Here is a 20,538-nt window from a genome sequence, read left to right as displayed (position 1 = left end):
TTTGCCCCACCCTTCCCCAGGCTCAGGGTGGTGGAAAAGGCCAGCTGCCAGTGGTTGAGAGGCAGCAGGGAGGTGGAGCCAAGCAACACGCATTGTGTTGGCCCTCCTCCAGCTGCCATTCCGCTTAGAAGCAGAAAAATGCAAGCAAACTTGCCTGCTCTAATTTTGAGGTATGGAGGGTGAAGCAATGGTGATGGCTAGAGGCATATCCATGGTTTGTGTTACCAAATTTGTCTGACTCACCTCTTAGCAATAGAATTCCATTGGTAGGAAAGCGGTCAGTCACCTTGAAATTACATGTGAAATATCCTGTATAGGTCTCTTGGTGTCAACTTTTTTATTTTCATGTCCTTGCATTATTTAATTGCTGACTTCAGAATGAGGAACCCTTTTGTCTTGCTAGATTTCAGTGTTTACTTCTTGAATTCTGTCTTCTTCTAATTGCTTTATAATGGGGTCCTAAGGGAACTATTCAAGAAGAATTTTTAACAAGGAAGTAAACAGGAGCTTTCTACCAAGTTGCAATGAGAATTGCGCATAATTTCATTTGTATGCAGCAGGATAGTGTTAACTGTAATAAGATCTTCCAGAACAGATTCTTTCACTTAAGTGTCTTAAGAGAAATTGTTTTCCCCATGTGATACTAAAATATTTTGTGTTATTTAATATCCCTGTTATGATGCTTGTAGTAAGGATTGTATTTGAAAATGCCAGCATTAGAACACTCAGAGCTATCCACCTCTAGAAGGAGGATCTGCAAAGAGCCTGCTTGATATTGATTATCATATTTAAAATTAGTGATGGCACATGGAGTAACATTCTTAGTAGCTGTTCTGGAGGTCTAGCAGAGATTAAATCTGGGCATTTTCTGGTAGAAAACAGCTGCTTGTCTAAACAGTTTAACAGCTGAAGGTTAGGTACAGAAATATTTTTGTTGTATATTTTGAACACTTTAAATGTGGCATTTTTAAAATATTCACTCTCCCCAAGCCTAAGGGATAATGGTGGGGTAAGACTTTAACAGTACATAAAAATAGTAAAAAAGAAAAACAGCTTTTTAGGATTGCACAATGTACATATTTTGTTTTGGTATTTTCAAGGTCCTAAAAGACTGACTCCGTTCCCAGTTTAATCTTAGACACTTCACTATTGTATTTCTGGGCACTCTTGTAAACATTAACACTGAAATCAAAATCCTGGTTTTTAGGCATTCATAACTTGGCTAAGGCAATACATTTTTCTTTACTTCCTTAAAGGTTAGCTTGGTTTTTAAACAGTATGTGGTTTTCTTCTAAAAACACAAGTTTACCAATGTACATTTTTCTTCTTCGGCTAAACATTTGGCATGGAGGCAAAATTTGCATGATTTGTTTTTCACTAGCAGTTGAGAACAAACTTTGCCATAAAGATTTTGAGCTGTACTTCTGTATTTTTACCAACAGTGCACTGCTTTAATTTAATTCTGTACTGTAATTTCTTCCAAGTAAAGTGGTAGCTTTTAAAATACTTAGCAAGGTGAGGGCGGGAGGAGCAGCTGTCCTCTGAGTGGCTGTTGCTTATGGGTTTGGTTTTGTTAGATTGTGAGCCCTTTGGGGACAGGAAACAGTTACACACACACACAAAAACCTGCTTTGAGAATTTTTTAAGTTGAAAAGCAGTATATTAACAACAACAACAACAACAATAAATAATCTGACACTGTAATTTGGTGTTCCAGACCTTGGACTTACCTTTAAATTGAACCTTCAGTGTGAACCTTGCTTTTAATGGACTGGTGCACAACATAAGCCATATTATGTTCTACTCCCACATTGTAAATGGTACTTTTCCTTTGCAGTTCTTCTTCTTTTCTGCCAATCAGTAGTAAAGATAAGACTAAAGATATAACCTATCTTACACCAGAGCATGATCCACCAGTTGAAGACCAGTGGTATAATCTGTCTTGTCTTCAAGGAACTCATTAGTTGGCCCAAACCCAGGTCAAGAGTTGGTGTTATACTATAGCAGCTTGAGCCTAAAACTTTACAGTTTTTAAAGAGGAGAAGATTTCTGCAAACTGAAAGCCCTGAACATATGTAACATGTATGTGAAAAATCCTGAAAACTTTTTTTGAAGAGTTCTCATGGACAAAATCTCTTGAGAGCTCTTCTAAGGAGAAATATTCAAAGACTTTTTTACTTCATATAATTTCCATAGGAAGCCTAAGCTTGCCTATTTTAAACAAAGTTGCTAGCATTAAACTATGTCATAGGGTGGAGTGAAGGTTAATTAAATGCTTTTACAACAGTTTATATGGCCTTTTATCCTATGATCTTAAATACAGAATTGTCTTCTATGTACCTGGCAACTTCATTTGCACAATATTTTTAATCTTGTTTAAAATGGCACTTGTAAGCATCTTAATACATTCTTAGCATCCCCTTTATTGCCTGTATTTTGTGATTCATTTTGTATAGTGAGGAATATTGCTTTTACAGTTCTACGTCAAGTTTCCTTAATTTAGAGTATGTTAGAAATGCTTAAATGCAGTGATCTTCTAAATTGTAGTGTGCACTCAAGTGGTATTTATCTTGGCTGTCTTAATCCTGCAGGCAGTTAGGTTTAATTAAATCCTATGGGATTTAAGCAGCCTGACTTCTGCAGGGTTCCAGCCTGAGCCGACCTTGCACTCAAAATTATGAAATTCTGCACTCAGAATAAAAACATACTTATTCTGCTTTCAATGTTTCAAGTTTACAAAGAAAGGAATTGGAATGGAGCAGGTTAAAGAGCATGTGGATTTGACATTAGAGGGACAGATAATTGTAGCCATGAAAGGAGATCTTCAGAGCTTTGAAGCCTTAGCTCTGCATCACTGAAAACCCTGAGTCTTCAACCTTAGTAATTTTAGGTTTTTAGCTTATTTAATTTTAACGAGTATATTTTATCTGTTTTACTTTTTAAACTGCAATCATTCTTTGTTTTAGCCTTTTGATCATATGTACTAATGTACATTTGATATGTACTAATATTGTATTTTAACTTGCCTTTTTAAACTGCAATCATCCTTAATTTTAGTTTTGTCAAGATATGTACCATCATAACAACATCACATAACATGTTATTTTTAACCTGTATCAATTTTATGCTGGTTTCTAATAAAGGATTGATTGATTGAATTATGTTAGGTTTTTAACAGTTTTTATGTTGTGTGAACTGCCCAGGGACTTTTTGTATAGGGTGATATATAAATGCACTAAATAAATGAATAAGTAAATATGTTTGTATCTCTGTTTCTAACCTGAATGTGTATGTTTGGTTGTTGTACTTCACAAATATCCATTGTATACTTTACAGAGGAAAATTTGCTGTGGTTAGAAAATGTATTGCAAAAGCTACAGGCCAGGAATATGCAGCTAAGTTTCTGAAGAAGAGACGAAGAGGCCAAGACTGCAAAGCGGAGATTTTACATGAAATTGCCATTCTAGAGTTAACAAAGCCAAGTCCTCGTGTAGTAAATCTCCATGAAGCCTATGAAACAACAAATGAAATAATCTTAGTGTTGGAATAGTAAGTATGCATTACATCACCTTCCGTGTGTGTTTGATAATAGATCTGTTAATGTAGTAATTGGTTCACTGAACATAACCAGAGAGGCAGCATGAGAGACTGTGTACACTATACTTCCTATTGTTTGGTTAGGATAAGTTTTGGATCTTAGTTTTTTGTTGGCATGATCTGTTCTCCTACCAGTTGACTATTGTCATTGATCTATGTGGTGTATACATGGCAAATTACTGTCTTATAAAATATTGTTCAATGGTAACATAAATGCTGCAGACATTAATCGGCAGTGTCATGTATGTCAGTTCTTGGCATTGAACCTTAGTATAGATAATTATGCTAAGAAAGGTTAATTAAAAGAACAATGCCTGTGTATAGGGTTGACCTGTCTCCTAGCTAGATTATTGTCCTAAGTTAGCATGCTTTCTGTTTAGTTGTGTGGCTTTCTACAAGAAATTGAAGGTATCAAATGGTTCATGTTGAGAATAGCATTTGGAGAATCTGAACAATTGCCATGGTTGCCACTAAAAACAGTGAGGCAGACTACACGATGGGTAGGATGAGCTTCAGGAGACAGCCAATTTTTGGTTGTCTCTCAGCAAAAACTTAGGTCACGCCATCCTGTTCAGCACTTTTACCAAGCACCTTTTATTAAGCATGTTCCTTGTGGAGAATGACCTGAAAAAAGTGCTACACCAGCTGGTAACCTCCAGGTTGGACTACTGCAGTGCACTCTATGTAGAGCTGCCTTTGTACATACAGTAGTTTGGAAACTTCAGGTAGTTAAAAATGCGGCAGCCAGATTGGTCTCTGAGGAGACACATTATGCCTGTTCTTAAACAGTTTGCACTGGCTGCCAGTATGTTTCCGGGCAAAGTACAGAGTGCTGGTTATTACCTTATAAAGCCCTGAATGGTTTAGGTCCGGGTTTCCTGAGAGAGCACCCTTCTCTACAAGATCCCCACTACTCATTAAGATCATCAGGAGGAGTCCATCTCCGGGTGCCATCAGTTCATCTGGTAGCAACCTGTGATTGGGCCTCTTCCGTTGTTGCCCCTGAGTTGTGTTACACACTCCCCTTGGATATTGGGGTTATCTTCCCTGGAAGCCTTCAGGAAAAGCTTAAAGACTCATCTTTTAAGCCTGGCTTTTAATGATACCTAGTTTTAATTTTAATCTGGTTGAAATGTTTCTTTATTTTAATTGTAAATCACCCTGAGCCACTTTAGGAAGGGCAGTATATAAATTGAATGAATGAATGATCAAGGGTAAAGTAAACACTTTTGGAGCCTGTACCCACCTTCCACACAGGGCTCAGGAAATCCACTAGTCTACTTTGGTCTGTGACAAGTGAAAAAAAATCCTGATGAGTAATGTACCAACCATCTTGATGAGTAAAATATTTTGGTTGGTGAACTGAACCAATGTTTCTTGATCCCTGCTTCCACATGATCACGCCCCCCTTTTGCACCCTGGTTTTTGCTGACAGACTACAAATCAGGAGCTTTCACAGCTTCCTGTTGTGAGAACAGGCCTAATCATGTGAAGTATCCCAGCCTCTCTTCCTTCTGAGCTATTTTTCCCCTGGCTGGAGCTCATCAGTATGGGTATGATCAACTGTGCATGCTCAAGACAGGTACTATTGCTTTTAAGAAGATATTGCTTTTAAGAAGACCCTTTAACGGAGCAAATTTGTTTAGTGTGATCAAAGATAGCTAAGGTTGTTTCAAAAGCTCCTGATCTGCACCCATTTTTTACACAGACAATAATCATATTTCATATTTTAGCACACACACACCCCACCCTTCCTTCCCCATCCTAGATCACACATCAGTGTGTATTTGAAAGATATCTCTGCATTATCCGTTCATGAGGTGGCTACCTATTGCTTTGTGCATCATTCTAAGGAATAATTATTCTGGCTGGATACCCATCCCTTGTTCTCCTCTCCAAAATTAATCCTGCCTGGTCTGGTATATGTCCCCACAGCTTCATTCCAGGTACAGTCCTTGCCCTACAAATAATCTGGCACTGTTCCTCATCTCTGAGAGTATATGCTCCTGTAAGTTAAAGTGTGGATGTCAGCTGATCATGTAAATAAGCTGTTTGTTAGTGAAACTTTTATTTGGGATTGGTAAACTTTATCAAGAAGCCTATTCCTTTCCTCTGCTGTGTTTTGGCTTTGCCCTCATCTCCTTTTTCATCCATCACTGTATAAAGTGCCATGCAAACTTTCTGAATGCAGCCTTTTATATTACCTTACAGATTAGCCAGCTCAGCTTGTACTTTGTGCAGTGTTAAATTGGTTGTTTTTCATAGTAATCTTCTCAGTGCGTAATTCTGCAAGATACGTTTGAGTATTTGACCTTCTAATTCGCTTTATTTTATTATTTAAAAAAATAACTGCAGATCAGATCCAACAAGATTCAAATTCAGAGTAACTTTTTGGATGCATGTCTCTTTCCTGAATAAAGACTCTTTTCTCCAAAAGTTGTTAAAAGAACTGTCATCCTTGCACCTTTTTTTAAAATGTCAGCTTGACCAGTTCCATTACAATGTTTGGTTCTTGCTATTCAAATGTTCAGTTTTGGCTCATCTGTACATTTCCACTTAAATGCTATTTCCAGCTCTGCAACCTTTAATAAGTTCTTCATTAACTGCAAACTAGATTTTTCTACGATAAATGTAACTTTTTGTTTTACGGTAGCCTCTTGTTCTTGCGTGTGATTCGTACTTTAGAAAAAGAACCACCACCTTGCATTATAAAAGGGATGCTGTGGTATAAAACCAAGCTATGATTATAATCAGCTTCCCAGTGAGTCTATAGTAGCATTTTTGTCACAGGGCTTTGTCAGAAAAGCGGGGGGCGGGGGGAGGGTGCCAAAAGAGAGAGTTTCTTCTTTCTACTATTTCTCCAGGGTCTTGCATTTCTAGAGGGTTCCAATGGACACTTTTGGTAGTTTGATCTCTGCTGCAGAGGATGATAACCTTCCTGTGTCACTCTTGCTGGATTTGGCAGATGAACCTATGTATCCTGCATACTGATGCATGCTTGTGAGGACTGACCATAGCTTAATATCTTCAGTATGTACAGCATGACTCCCATTCACATACCTTTTACTTATATGCATAGTATACTGAAATGGGTTGCTGAGTAGACAAGGTTGTTGGATGAGGCTTTATGAGCCCTCTGCTCCAAGTCCTTTTTGAGGCACTCCTGTGCCAAGCAACAGAACTCTCGACTGTTCTCCTTCTGTCTCCCCTCCCAAGTGTTCCTGCATGCCTTTCTGAAGATTGATTTGGGATTGATGTTAGGGCAGCGGGGAATTGGACTCTATGAACCATAGGGAGACATAGTAAACTGTAGACATTCATCCCACCAAAAAAAAGAGAATATCCCTGTTTTTCTCCAGAGACTTTGTTCAAGCACATTAAAGTTTACATAGTCCAAGACTGCTCCATTTGAAAACATTGGACTAGCTGGTCACATGAAGGGTGTGTTTTGCGTTTACACAAAGGAGGGGTTTGAAGCAGCCTCCACACCTATGCAAGAATATCCTGGCCACTGCTGCTTTTGCATCATGAGCCCTGAAAGTGGAGCTTATGTTGTGTCTGTCCCTTCTACAAGGTTTGACTATGTTGAGATAAAGTGTGCCTTTAGAAATTGGCTGATGGCTATGTTTTAGGTTAAGAGTTATTCTGAGCTTAAACTTGCTTGGAGTATAATAGAGTATAAAACATCTATCCAAACTGTGGATAGATGTTGATCTATAGAAAGGCATCCTTTCCCATTTTTGAGTACATGTGATCACACACATCCCCATAGCACGAACTAAAGTTAGATGAAGAAATTGCACAATCACAATGCATGGAAGGACTTGGGTGTGTATGTGGGAATATTTGGATGTGATGGCAGAAAACAAACGTTACAGCAGTAAAAGTGTGTTGATCCATTGTCTGTGGCTCTGGCATATACTTTGTTTTCCTCTTGTTTCCAAAAGTGCGTGTGTTAAATATAACTAAATATGATTGCTTTGGGGAAGGTATGTGACTGGAGTGCCAAAATCAAAATGCATTCCAGAAACTACAAGGGCTGCATTTTTAGGATTTCTGGAAAGGTTGTGGTGAATGAACATTTTGTATTAGTTAAAAGGTTTTTGTTTTTTTTAGGCACTTAGGAGAAATGTGGTCCAGGACAAAGTGTCCTTTTTCACTCAAAAGGGGTTGTTCCTAAAAAGTCTACAGAAGGTGAAGCTATCTTAATGCTGGGCAAGATACATTTATTTTCTGAAACATTGCTTGTTTACTATTGATCTAGTTCATTTGGAAGGCTATTTGGTTATTTTAGAAATTAAATATCCATTTCCTTTGCAGTCCTCAGTAACATGCTGTGCTGAGAGATCAGTTTCCACTAAGCTTTATTTTTGTTTTTTTTCTGGGATCTGCTGGGGTTCTGGAAAGAGATGATGTTTAACTGACCTCATAAATGAGAAGCTTGCATATGGTTTTGCTGAATCTAATGCCTCTTCTTCCATTTTACTTCCTTATTGCTTTTTTTGTTGTTGTTTCCCTTGCAGGAATTTCCTCCTATGCAGGGAAAGAAAACCCCAAATCCATTATTATTTCCCTTTTTCCTCCTTCATTGTCAAAGATCAAGAGTCAGTTTAGTTGAGACTATGAACCTGCTGTTGTAAACATGATGAAGAGGAATATGGGTGGACTTCTCCCCGCCTAATCTCATGTTTTGGGGGCGTTTATTCAGATGGACCACCCCTACATGCTGATTCATCTGAATTAAAAAAAACCCACCCCCATGCAGTTAGGCATCTGGAGACTTGCATGTCCATGTTCTCCCCCCATAGATCTACGATGACCAGTTTGGTGTATTTTCTGAACCGGCCCATTTTCCCCCTCAGACTGCTTGAATATGTGTTAATAACAAGCCTATAAGGCAACAGAACTACTATTTATTTCATAACTAGAGTTTAATCTTTGTAACTAGAACACAGGCATTTATTTTTTGAGTAACATGCTTAAAATTGTGTGTGTGGTGTTTTTCAGTGCTGCTGGAGGAGAAATCTTTAACTTATGTCTCCCTGACCTAGAAGAAGCCATAGATGAAACTGATATTATTAGACTTATACGGCAAATACTCGAAGGTGTTTATCACTTGCATCAGAACAATATTGTGCATCTTGACTTAAAGGTAATATTGCATATGAATACTGAACTCTGTCTTCGTGTCTTCACTTGCATTGATGCTCTTTAAAAAATTATGGGGTAAAGCAGCTCTATAAATGAAGAGAATTGGCATAACTGCTGAAATGCTCAGTGTTGCCTGGTGTCATTTTATTCTTAGCTTAGATGGAACTAAAGCAGGCATTTAAAAAAAAATTGTAATTGTAGCAGTCCTTGACAGAAGTCTCTTACAACAGTAAACTGGACATTATTCTGTATGTAGTAACTGTCATTGTGTAAAATATAGTGATCAAATTATCTCTGATAAGGAAAACAAATTGGTAATACAGTAGTTGCATAAGAACTCTCCTGCCTATAAGGATAAGCCATGTAAACTGACCCACATTTCCCCCTCCCCGCATGGTGTATGTACTTTCTGTTTACCATCTTTGCTGCATTTCATTCTCAAAGAAGAGAGAGCGAGCAAAAAGGATAACTTTCTTTTATGCCCTGCATTCCCTACCCACCACCCACCCTCAACATGTTTCCACGCCCTAAAATGATCTCTGTGTTAATAATGCACAAGGTCAGGAGTAGAGATCACAGAGTCCTGTGGTTGTCTTTGGTAGAATACTGGAGGGGTTTACCATAGCCTCCTCCCACACAGTATGAGATGATGCCTTTCAGCATTTTCCTAAATCGCTGCTGCCCGATATAGATCTTTCCCATAGTCTGGGAAACATAGCAGCAGGGATTCGAACCAGCAACCTCTTGCTCCCTAGGCAAGTTATTTCCCTCCTGCGCCATTAGCTGAGTGAAAATTGGTCCTTGTATGTAGCTTTCTGCTGCCAATGTGCAATTATTGGTCCCTGCCAGTTTTGATCTTTGTTTTTTGTGGGAAGAGGCCTTTTTATTTTTTTAATCTTGCATAACTCAAGGGTCCCTCTAAGGGTCCCTCTAATCTGTTAGATTCCCTTCTTCCTCTGCTTTTGTGACCAGTGCCTCTACAGGTGGAATTTTAGAAACAGAGGAGTACAATGCCTGTATCTGCAAAAGGAGAAGTTTTTGTTTTATAAGGACATAGGACCGGGTCTCACGATCAGTGAGACACGGTTTGTGGCGGTGAGTGGGTAGAGCGGGCTAAGCCCATTCTCCCTGCACACGGGCGCGGACGGAGCCCTGGGCAGCCGGATCGGCCGCCCACACAATTGCCGGCTCTGTGACAGAGCCGGCGGGGGCTGGGGAGCTCAGGAGCCGCGTGGCCCCCGGAAGCCCCAGTATGCCCTGCGCGAGCATTCAGGGCATACTGGGCAGACCCCCGGAGCCGCGAGGCAGCCTTTTGCCTCCCCTCCAGGGATCTACTCACGAGTAGCTGTGGCACAGAGCTGCACCGCGGCTACTCATGATCAGATAGCCCGGGTTTGCGGAGTGCTCACTCCGCAAACCTGGGCTATGGGGAGGGCTACAGGAGCGGGTTACCCACTCGAGAACCACCGGGCTCGCAGCCGAGCCTGGTGGTTCTCATGATCTGCAAAAATCGGACTAGGCTCTCCTAGCCCAATTTTTGCAGATCGTGAGAATAGCCCCATAATATGCAAAGAGGCAAGCCATGCTAGCTTCATGGAAATGACTTTCCTTCTATTTATGAAAGGGAAAGTGCATTTTGGGAAGCAGAGCTTATTACTTGAAAATAATAGTGTCCATGTGTTTAGCAATATTGCAGCTATATGTGCTGCCTATCATGTAGTGTTCACCCTTTTACATTAGTAAAAAATAACTCCACATTGGCATGTTTGTTCAAGAAACAAGAATTCAGTCTCAGTTGTTCCAGTTTGGTAAAGGTTTGTATTGGATGTGTCATTCTGTTGCCAGATTTGGCTTATTTTAAGCCAAATTTTGGGTTATGGCCCATTTGACCCATGAGTATACCCTTTAGGTTCTGGCATCACAATTTATGGCTTGTCATAAGCTTTTTAAAAATACGATGATATTTCCAGCAAGTTACATATTGATGTATTTTGGCAAATCTTAGACCTGCCTTGAGATGATGACATCTACTACTACTACTAATAATAATAATAATGATGATGATGATGATAATTATTATTATTATTGATAATTTACTAAAGAATTAATTCACTAGCCACCTACATTGGAATCCTACTGATGTCAGAGGGATTGTATCATATAAATGGTCTATTGGTTTTTCTCAAAATGACATATTTGATATACTTTGAATTGTATATAAACTAAACATTTTGTTTTTTCACTGTAGCCCCAGAATATTTTGTTGAGTGGTATATGTCCCCTTGGTGACATAAAGATTGTTGATTTTGGAATGTCTCGGAAGATTGGCAATTGCAGTGAACTACGGGAAATTGTTGGAACCCCTGAATATCAAGGTATGTCACTGGTTATGGGTTCTTAAAATTTGATTGGTTCCATCCATTTCACAGATGGGTAATCAGTCCCGACACAGCACTGACTGGACTCATGGGGTTGGTTTGTAACCCTGCATTAAAGGCCAGGTTCATTTTCTCTGGCTGGCAGCACTGGCAGGAAACATGGATCTCCTCAATTACAGACATTTAAAGGAATACATATATACTGACCTCCAGAATGTAAATGGGCCTCTAGTTACCTTGAGACAATCTTGCATTTTTAAACACTGGAATATTTGCTTTTAATGCATGTATACCCTGGCATTTCATCAGCATGCACAAGGTGGTTAACAAAATCAAAATTGTTGAAAGCCAATTATGCCAAATGGATACAAAGTTGTTACACTAATTTTATCATGGCACAGACATAGTCTATTAGAAAATGGAGCAGCCTTTTGCAGCTGCTACTGTGTCCAGTGACTACAGCAGCTGTTGCAAAGGAGGACTGGCTTGGGGTCCCTCCTCCTGAGATCTGCATTTACTACAAATTCATACACATTTCTTAATGTGTCTCTTCATTACTAGTTATGCTAGTTAACATTTCTTAACTGCCAGTAATGTGCAAAACCACAAATTCATGGCCTGTACCAATATATCTTACACATTAAAGGCAGGTTTTGATAAATGGCTATTTAGCAGAAGTAAGGATTGTTCAGTGGGAAATTATAGCAATAACATAAAAACATGATTTAACAATAATATACACAGTCAACTGATGTGAATGCATGTGAGAACATATTTGAATTCTATGTGTCTCTTTTTTTTTTTTTTTTTTGCTGCTCCCAGCACCAGAAGTCTTAAATTATGATCCTATTACTACAGCAACAGATATATGGTAAGCTCACTTCTTCTGAGGTTTCGGACAAGGGTGTGGGGACACAAACCTAAGCCAGGACAACTGCAGCTTCAAAGCATATTACAAAAACTGCTTTTCCTATAAATCCTTTTTGTTTCTTTATTTGGTGTTCATGACCCTGGCCTGGGAAACGAGATATTGTTAAGATGGGTCTTTTACTGCTGTTTTTTTTTTTTTTACTCACTACTGATCTTGCATTACCTAACACTATTTATGACATAATTAAGAATAAAACTAGTAGCCTTGGGTGAATCACAGAGAATTGTGCAGATAAGGTTTCTGTGCCCACATTGGCCTAAAGGTTTTAATTATATAGGATATATGTGCACGTGCGCGCTCTCTCCCTCTCTCTCCCCTCCCCCCTCCCTCCCCTCTCTCCCCCCTCTCCCTCCCCCCCTCTCTCCCTCTCCCTCCCCCCTTTCTCTCCCTCTCCCTCTCCCTCCACCCACACACGCACATCACATCTCTCTCCATCCATACACACACCACACACACACGCATATCCTTTATCACATATGACAGAACACATTCTGGATTTGACTAGTTTTACTGGCCTGGAAACTAGATTTTTTGAGAACACATATTTGCCACAGTGTAATCGTTGGATTGTTTCAAACGTTCCCTGTAGCTAGGTAGGCTTACAGTTGCATTTCTGATCCTAACAGGCCCATGTGTTCCCCCCTTCCCTTCCCACCTCTGTTCATATAGCTGGGAATAGTGGTTTATTTCAATGGCAGCTCATGCAAACGGACCTGTGGATTAACTCTGGCTTATAAATCAGGATGTGAAAACAGAGTTTGGAGGCTGGTTTGACATCTTGATGTGTAAGCCAGAGTTGAACCACCTTTCCCAACTTTGCACAGGCTACGGGCTGTGGTTTAAAGAAACCAGGAAGTAAATGACATGGCTCCACATTGGGGAGGACAGAGATTATGCAGTCTCATCTGAACCAAGGTCATGTTTTTGATCCCAACTAATTATAGTTAGTTGATCATTGAACTGACCCATTAAGTTCATATGTCAAAAACATCTCGCCATTCAATGACCATTAAGTCAACAACCTCCAGTAAAATAACAAGTAGCAGTTTATAAGTAATGTTTAAAGCTGATACTATAGAACCTGGGGCATTAGGGATTTATTGGCATAAATAAATAATAGTGTTGTGTCATTCATCTTCACTTTCATTACTTTCCAACATTGGTTAGAAATAAAATCATTGGCTAGATGTATTTGAATTCGCTAGCCAAAACATTGGCTAGATCTACTTGAATTTTCCTCATTCATTTTCAAAGAAATGAAAGCACTGCAGCTAAAGCTATGCAAGCTTTCCAAATTTCTGTCCTGTAGCTTGCTTCACTTGTTGTCAAAATAGACTTAAAATTTCTGTTAAATGTGTGTGCTGTGCAGTTTGATCTAGAGTTCCAGGAGAACTCTAAGGCACACAGGGAGCTCCCAGCAAGTACAGGTTCCACGTTTAGTGCATTTTCATGGGCCTCTAACAGGCTTTCTCCTCATGAGAAGCCTGCTCATTTCGAGCATCATACATGTAATGTCTAGAGTGAAATCCAGAAGTCCAGTAGAGTGTGCTTAGGGCGCTGTCCGCATTTAATCCTTGATGTGATCAAGTTGGTATTGGGTAATGTGAATGGGTAGTGTGTTCGCGCAGCAGCCACCTCGGAAGGATTTCAAAAGCTCTGTGTGACCCTCTAGCTCCACCCCTCGTGCTCCTACACTACTGTTGAAAAGGGCAGCTAGAGAGTCACATTCCTCATTTCCTTTCCAACTGCCAGCACTGCTGCATTGGTGGGAATGGGGGGTGGGGTGGAATGCTCCAAGTCTTGGCGTGTTTTTCTTCAAGGGTGTGTGTGTGTGTGTGTGTGAGAGAGAGAGTTTGACTATATTTTTCACGAGTCTCCTGGTTCTGCGTTCAGAGCTGCATTTCTCCTTTGATGACCAAAAAGAAATATTTTAAGAGATGCGTTGATTGCAGTGCAAAGTTGCCAACTTTCGATTGGCATAACCTGTGCCTCCTGTGTTTGGATGAGGAGCACAAGACCAACGCTTGTAAAATTTGTTTGATGTTCTCCAAGCAAACCAAGAAACCATTTTATTGCAGTTGAGGGACTTGTGGATTGGGGTCAGATAGATAATTATTATTATTTCTTCTTCTTCTTCCTCTTCTTCACACAGTCAGACAGGTGTTATTGACTGGTTTGTTTTATCCAGACATCAAGTCCTTCCCAAGGACCTGGGATGGCTGAATTTTATTGTCAATGTTGTTGCTGTTATTATTATAGATATCATCACAGAATATAGGCTGTTCCCAGTAATGTTGCTTTTTGTAATTGGCTGGCCCCTATGGTGTTGAGGTGCTCTTCAAGTTGTTTTGATGGCTCGGCATCCGGCAGAATTTGGTTGCTAGACTTAGCATGACCCATGCCTGCCAGGGATCTGGATAGCGATCCGTTGTAACCATAAGGAAATGGGTTCTGCACCTGTGCAGGGACCTCACGGGCTGGGCCTGATTAATTAGCTCCTCCTGTCGCCCCCTCCGCCTGCACGTGCCGTGCCGAGTTCGTTAAGATTGGTAACAAGCAAGTTGTTTGCCAGTGGCCTTTTGATGTATACTTTTGAATGATATACTTATAATAAGGCACTGATTTGATTTCTGTTGGCTGGTGTGAAAAATGGCAGTGAAACCATTTAATGCTTCAGGAGGAAAATGTACTTTACTGTGTCATGCATGTAATTTGACTATCTGAACAACCGCAGCATACCCAAAATGGCTTTCTGCAGAACCTGAATGAAACAAACTGCAAAATGAAATAGAAAAAGTTATATTGGCTCCTGTGATTTAAAAACAAGAAATTTTTAGATTTAATACAAGAATGGAAAGACAACCACTGTATTTTCTCTAATTTCAGGAGCGTAGGAATAATCTCATATATGCTGCTTACACATGAATCTCCATTTGTGGGAGCAGATAAACAAGAAACATACCTCAATATTTCTCAAGTGAATGTAGATTATTCAGAAGAAACGTTTGCTTCTATTTCATCATTGGCCAGAGACTTCATTCAAAAGCTACTTGTTAAAAATCCTGAGTAAGTAGGTGATTTGTGGGGAGGGAACCTTGAACTGAACAGAATCTCTGTGTGTAATTAAAATATAAATGTGTAGAATAATAAGCTGGGGACTTAGTCATATGAAAATACTATGCTCAATTTAGATAACATTTTATTTAGTCCCTCAATTCTTTTGCTATGCTGTAAGCAAACAGTCTCATACCTAGGCAAACCAGATGGTCCAGTGCCACTTAAAAAAAGAAAAAATCCCAACTCCTTAGAGTCTGGAGTTTTGTTGAGATTTTAGGACATAATGGAAACCCTAGTTTTCCCCTTATGTTTGAATGGAGCCTTAGTATGCCTTGCTTACCTTTTCCCCACAACTTCTCTGCCTAGCCTTAGAATCTCCTGACAAAATCTGACTTGGTGTTGGGTATGATATTCCATGTGTCCCTCTGAGACAGAGGACCAGAGTTTAAGTAGGTAAAAGCTACATAACTGGCCTAGTGACACCATAAGCTGACTCTTCCAACCACTGTTCCCTCTAACGGGGATTCCCAGATGCTGTTGACTACAACTCCCAGCATCCCCAGCTGCAATGGCCTTTGTGGATTCTGGGAGTTGTAGTCAATAACACCTGGGAATCCCTGTTAGAGGGAGCACTGATTCCAACCAGCAGCTGGGTAGGAGGAGCGTCCAGCCGGACTCCAAGCCCCATGCGTGCTCCTGAGAAATGGCTGTGTGTCGACAAGAATCAAAGTAGGAGGAGGAGGAAGTGATTGTATTTTAGTTGCAATCTGAGTAGGAAAGTGGCAACCAACCCACATCGTGTACCCAACACTTTATTGAGGGTGGAGGAAAGCATTTCCCACCCTGTCCTGCCCAAACTTCAGCTAGCACAGGATTGTTTTCCCCCGCCTACCTCAAATTTTGCTGATGTACAACTGTTTCTATGGAGTGCACAAAGGACTTGGAGTCTGGCTGGTTGCTTCTTGTGTTCAGCTTTTGGTCGTGAGAACCAGCCCCATGTGTCATGGTCGCATGCTGTAAAGCCTTTCACTCAGCCTCCCCAAACTAAAATGTCTTGCACTTTTAAAACCAAGCACTGAAGAGTCCTGGTGGTGCTTCCCCTTTTATCTTGCTTCTGTTTCATAGCCCTAGTCCTGGCTAATTTGCATGTGCATAAACTGTATGCCCACATGCACCAGAATGTACTTGTAGCATAAGAAGAAGAGGCCAAATGACAGCAGAGGGGAAATGCTTTTCATCCTGCCTGCCCAACAGCCTTTGTCGCTTGCTCACATGCATGTAGCAGTCTCTTTCCCACTGCCTGAAAAGTTGTTTCTGGCAAGTAATCGTAAACTAGACAGAACAAGCTTTTGTCTGCAGTTCTCCCTCTTCCTTTTTCCTTGCCAAAAATGGTGGTGAGAGCATGACGGGTGAGGAGGCTGGGTGTTACAAGAATTGCAAGGGAAGAAAGCTGTGAAAGAGATTAGTTGTGGGGGTGGGGGTGGATGGGCTTGTCCTCTCCCCCACCCAAATGACTCTGTGGCAAATCTAGCTACTGACCAGGAATGTAGGCCCATTTTGGTATAGCCCAAGTGGCCAATGAATCATCCCTTTAATGGCTCAGCTACAGTTTCCAAATAAGCTCAATACCTTCAACGTATATCTTTTGGTTTTTATTTTAAAGAGAGCGGCCAACAGCAGAAGCCTGTCTGTCTCATTCTTGGCTACAGCAAGAAAGCCTCCTGTTGTACATCCCAGAAGAAAGCCCCAGTTCTTCTGCAACGCATGATCATATGAATAAGTGCACAGAGGAAAGAAATAATAATAGGCCTATGTGTAATGGAATGTGCAGTGAGCGAGAGGATAAAGAAAATATTCCAGAAGACGGCAGTATGGTCTCCAAACGGTTCCGCTTTGATGATTCTTTGCAGTATCCCCAAGAATTCACAACGGACTTTGTATGTTAACACATGCACTCCTGCAGGTTGATTGAACTGAATTTAGGATTCTAATCTGCTCTGGTGGCACATGTTGTAAGATTCTGGCTTGTCCACTCCTGCATTGTGGTTATCCTGAAAACGCACTTTCAGTTGATTTTGTGTTAGCTGGCCCTTCTTTGTGCAGCCGTTGCTGGCAATGGGTTTGACTCCTGGGAACCTGGAGTCAGCACTTGAAGTTGCTTGTCCTTGGAGGAAAACAGGTAGCTGAGTATATTTGCACTTCTTATGTTTTAGTCCAAAAATGGGTTTTGGTGTGTTTTTAAATAGGCAAACTCAGAAAAGGGTTCTTTTGAATGTTAACACACACACAACCCAGTTGTACATCATCACCATGTTCGAAGCCAAAGAGTTATCTAATAATACATATACATACAAGAACTTTGCAAAAAGCTATAAGAACTTTGCCAAACAGAGAAATGGGGACCTTTTCTATTCTTGTGATATAGTCTCATGCTTTCATCTTCTTGTTGAAAAGATGAACATTAATGACTTTTCAGCACATAGCTGTACTACAGTAGAGCTCTTTGAGCTTGTGTGTCCACTTGGAAGTCCAGTGAGGCTCATATGCTTCGACTAGTTTCTTGACTGGTAACTTAGACCTGTGCGTGTTTACTCGAAAGTAAGCTCACTGGACTCAATGGGACTTATTCACAAGTAAGTGTCCACAGGATTGCAGCCTTAGACCATTTCGTGCATGGCACTTAAATCAAGGTTTGCATTCCCCAGGTCTAATATAAATAATACTGTATCTGCATTGAACATTCAGTCTTAACACCTTCCGCTTTCTGTATGTGTGCACAAATGTGCAAGAGGTTCAGACACCTTTAGTATCCTCTGTGAAAATGCCCTTTGCTATCTTCATATGAAGAGGTGTGGTGTCCATGCTGGCAGAAGAATCTGCAGTACTATATACCTCTTATGGGCAGGTTAAATTTTGTGAGGTTTAAGTCTGAAGGCTGCTGCTCATATAATCACACAGTTGATTCAGTAGTTTTGTTGAATGAGATCTCCCACAAAAGCATGCAGTATTAGATGTGTTGGCTGCAAAGAAGCAGTTGTAATTTATCATCTGCATCTGAAGTTGGCTTCTTCAGATTATCCTTCCCCCCCCCTCAAAATTACAAATATTTCTGTCTTAGTACAACCATGTCTCTGTTGGCTAAGATCAACAGATTCAATTGCTAAATACTAACAGCCATATATTGTATGTGCTGTTTCCTCTTCATCTGCATGAGTGCTGTGAGAAATAGTATAGTGGGAGAGAATCTATGCTTTCACAAACTTAGTGAATGCTCACTCCTAAACTAAGAGAATGCTCACTCCTTGGAATTTGGTTGGTAAGTGAATGGCACACCCTATCTCACAAGCGATGAAGGAAGGCTGGCATTATGAGCAGAAGGCCCTGGGGCATACATTTACGATCAAGGTTGTGCAGGTTCAAGCCCACATTCAGAAATTGTGTCGAATTTCAGTATTGAAGCCATATTAAAAGTTCTTCTGGTGATCAGTTAAAAATGTATATGGGAAGGGGTTTCAAAAAATTTACTGCTTTCTAATTTGATAAAGTGTTTAATTTTTAACATTTTAAAACAGAAGATTGTGTTGCATAAATTTTTAATATGAAAGAAAAGTGAAAGTTAAACAGTATGCCACAGTAATGATTTTACCAGCACTTTATAAAACAGTTTATTGTAGAATAAGTATGTTTCCATTGTGGTATTCTTAAAAATGTTTACATTTCTTACTCCTTTCCTCTAGTCTTACAACTTCTTAAAATTTTGAACAAGTTGTTTTTTTGTCTCGAGTCAACAAACTCTTCAGATTTTGTAAACATTTGTATATATGTAAATTCAGGATGTAACTTGAATCTGACAATCCTAAATTTGACATTTTTGAATATTTTTAATTTTGTAAGGTTTCTTATTGGTTTATCCTATGAGTTTGTATATAATTTTATTGGAATTATAGTTGTTCTCAGAATTCTTTTTGTGTTCGATATTATTGGACTGTTGTGAGCAGCTGGAAATGGTTGTAGGTTATTGGTAAATAGCAGGCCTGTGGAAATACTCTGCTCCAAATACGTGGCTCTGCATGAAGGCAATGGTTCCCACCACTCGCCGCCGCCATGCAGTGCTGCCCGTATCCCCAGAGCTGGAGAAGCCCCTTAAAGAGAAATGGGAGTGACATCTGAGAAGGTGCAGGGGAAGCACAGTCCTTTGCAGCACTTTCTCCAACAGAGTGGAACAAATGCCTTGCAGTTACTTTTCTCCATTCACACTTTTGACAAGAGCTGGCCAGAAACAGCATCCACTCAGGACAGAAGCTGTACACCCAAATGCTTTGGATAAGATCAGCTATAGCCCACATAAGAGACAGGAGCTGTGCAAAATTTCTAGACACTGACAGCAAACCTAACAAAGCGCTAGTGCAAACATGTTGTCCTAGTGCAAGCCTGCTGCACTAGCTAGTTGTGCCAAGTCTGGAGCTTGCATTTGGGACTAGTGTGCTAGTTCAAATATGTTTGTGCTAGTGTAACAAGGTGTCCAACACAGTTCCTAAAAGCCCTGGGACTTCACACAACTATGTGATCTTCTTGCACTAATGCAACTTTAATCATTCATTGCCCAAGCGCTTCAATGAAGAGAGAGTCAAGGTTGCCCAAAGTGTTTCTTCTAAGGTGTGCTCATGTGCGCACACCCTCTTTTTGATGTGCGCTCAGTTAATTTTAGATCCTGCTCAGGTTGAATCAGGAAGGCCCCACTCTGAATGCATGTGTGCACACACTGTCTTGATACTGTCGCCCAGAACAAAACTCATTCTGCACACAGATGAAAAAAATTAGAACACTGGTTGCCCACTCCTGCTTTAGACCAGAAATCTTAATAAAATTATAGGCTTTGCCAAACAAACTAAAACAGATACATGTCCATTTGTCCTGAAAACAGCCTTATTAACACATGCATGTTTTTAACAAAAACAGTCTGCCAAACATGTATTGCCGTAAATGAAAATAAAACCATCTTTTTTGATATGTGTTTATCCATGTTAGATAGCATAATGTTGACATTTGGTTGAATTGATCAATGTTAATATTAGGCTGCTGGTTTGAATCCCCGCTGGTATGTTTCCCAGACTATGGGAAATGCCTATATTGGGCAGCAGCAATATAGGAAGATGCAGAAAGGCATCATCTCATACTCCTTGGGAGGAGGCAATGGTAAACCCTTTCTGTATTCTTCCAAAAGAAAACCACAGGGCTCTGTGGTCACCAGGAGTTGAAATTGACTTGATGGCACACTTCACTAGGTATTTAAACCTCACCTTGTAGAGAGGGAAACTCAGTAAATAATAGGGCAGATTTTCCATAACACTCTTTCCACAAATAAAAAATCATATATGTTCTTGAACATACAAATATTTCTAAAATACTGTATTCAAAACACAC

The 20,538-nt window shown here is 40.1% G+C and overlaps 1 protein-coding gene across 2 annotated transcripts in view; it reads left to right on the top strand.

Annotated features, from left to right (window-relative positions):
* Positions 1-19,073, top strand: part of STK17B (serine/threonine kinase 17b) — a 30,881-nt gene extending 11,808 nt beyond the window's left edge. For both annotated transcript variants that reach the window (XM_053284475.1, XM_053284476.1), the window contains exons 3-8: positions 3,337-3,549; positions 8,605-8,749; positions 10,997-11,123; positions 11,949-11,997; positions 14,944-15,123; positions 16,778-19,073. In XM_053284475.1, the coding sequence (XP_053140450.1) occupies positions 3,337-3,549; positions 8,605-8,749; positions 10,997-11,123; positions 11,949-11,997; positions 14,944-15,123; positions 16,778-17,060 (997 nt within the window). In that variant the 3' untranslated portion in view covers positions 17,061-19,073. The remainder of the gene's footprint in view (positions 1-3,336; positions 3,550-8,604; positions 8,750-10,996; positions 11,124-11,948; positions 11,998-14,943; positions 15,124-16,777) is intronic.
* Positions 19,074-20,538: the final 1,465 nt, after the last annotated feature.

The sequence above is a fragment of the Hemicordylus capensis genome, chromosome 1 (genome assembly GCF_027244095.1).
Source record: "Hemicordylus capensis ecotype Gifberg chromosome 1, rHemCap1.1.pri, whole genome shotgun sequence".
Classification (NCBI taxonomy): Eukaryota; Metazoa; Chordata; class Lepidosauria; order Squamata; family Cordylidae; genus Hemicordylus; species Hemicordylus capensis.
Note: the sequence above shows the minus strand (reverse complement) of the source record. Positions and strands in the feature narration are given on the sequence as shown.